The sequence below is a fragment of the Setaria italica genome, chromosome VIII (genome assembly GCF_000263155.2).
Source record: "Setaria italica strain Yugu1 chromosome VIII, Setaria_italica_v2.0, whole genome shotgun sequence".
NCBI lineage: Eukaryota > Viridiplantae > Streptophyta > Magnoliopsida > Poales > Poaceae > Setaria > Setaria italica.
In genome coordinates this window covers 3,127,096-3,128,584 of record NC_028457.1, presented here as the reverse complement: position 1 = coordinate 3,128,584, position 1,489 = coordinate 3,127,096, and the positions used below count along the sequence as shown (strand labels likewise).

At 45.9% G+C, this 1,489-nt stretch overlaps 1 protein-coding gene across 1 annotated transcript in view; it reads left to right on the top strand.

Moving 5' to 3' along the window:
- Positions 1–1,274, top strand: part of LOC111258199 — a gene marked incomplete at its 3' end in the record, with an annotated part of 1,847 nt that extends 573 nt beyond the window's left edge. Inside the window, exons 1-3 of the mRNA XM_022829081.1 lie at positions 1–521; positions 742–756; positions 890–1,274. The exon at positions 1–521 is cut by the window's left edge and continues 573 nt beyond it. Coding sequence (XP_022684816.1) covers positions 1–521; positions 742–756; positions 890–1,274 — 921 coding nt within the window. The remainder of the gene's footprint in view (positions 522–741; positions 757–889) is intronic.
- Positions 1,275–1,489: the final 215 nt, after the last annotated feature.

The following is a 1,489-nucleotide window of genomic DNA, read 5'->3' as shown; positions in this document are numbered from 1 at the left end:
CTAGGTACGACCCTAGAATTTGTGCAATGGAAGGCAAAAAATGGTGTGTCCGATAAGGCATTTCAGGGGATGTTGAACATTGTCAAGAAGATTCTCCCCGAGAATAATGAATTACCGTCCACAACATATGAAGCTAAACAGATTATTTGCCCTCTCGGATTGGATGTTCAGAAGATACACGCATGCCCTAATGACTGTATCCTCTATCGTGGTGATGAATACGAGAAATTGGATGCTTGTCCCGTCTGCGAAGCCATGCGGTATAAGATCAGGCGAGATGATCCTGGTGATGTCGAGGGGCAGTCTCCCAAGAAGAGAGTTCCCGCGAAGGTGATGTGGTATTTCCCTATAATACCACGCTTGAAGCGCTTGTTCAGGAACAAGGCGAATGCTAAGTTGATGCGATGGCACAAAGAAGACCGTAAGGAAGATGAGATGCTGAGACACCCCGCAGATGGGGCACAGTGGAGATCAATTGATAGAACGTTCCCAGACTTTGAAAGTGAAGCAAGAAACATAAGGTTTGGTTTAAGCACTGATGGATTCAATCCATTCGGTGAGTTGAGTAGTGGTCATAGTACTTGGCCTGTGACCCTTTGTATGTTCAACCTTCCTCCTTGGCTGTGCATGAAGCGGAAGTTCATTATGATGCCGGCACTTATCCAAGGCCCAAAACAACCCGGCAACGACATTGACGTGTACCTAAGGCCGTTGGTTGATGACCTTTTACAGCTCTGGAAGGAAGAAGGTGTACGTGTGTGGGATGAGGATAGACAAGAGATCTTTAATCTACGAGCACTGTTGTTCGTAACCATCAACGATTGGCCTGCATTGAGTAACCTTTCAGGACAGACAAATAAGGGATATCGGGCATGCACCCACTGTTTAGACAACACAGACAGCATGTACTGAGAAAGAGCGGGATGCATTTCAAAGGGACGCCAGACCATCGTAAAAAACCTGCACACCGTAATGGAAAGCGTGTGTTCGAGATGATGAAGGATGTATATGTAGTCTTCGGAAAGGGACTTGGTAGCCAACCTGTTCCGAACGACGATAACGGACATGCACCCATGTGGAAGAAAAAGTCAATATTTTGGGAGCTACCTTATTGGAAAATCCTAGAGGTTCGCAACGCAATAGACGTGATGCACCTGACGAAGAATCTTTGCGTGAACGTGCTAGGCTTCATGGGTGTTTATGGAACCTCAAAAGATATATTGGAAGCACGACAGGACCTGAAAGCCATGGGGCAACGAGATGACCTACATCCGGAAAAGAGAGATAATGGACAGCACTACTTACGTCCTGCCAGTTACACTCTCAGCAAGGAGGAGAAGGATAGCATGTTTGAATGCTTGAATAGTATGAAGGTCCCGTCTGGGTACTCCTCGAATATAAAGGGAATAATAAAATATGAAACAAAAGAGGTTTACAAATCTCAAGGCTCATGACTGCCACATTGTGGATGACCCAGTTGCTTCCGGTT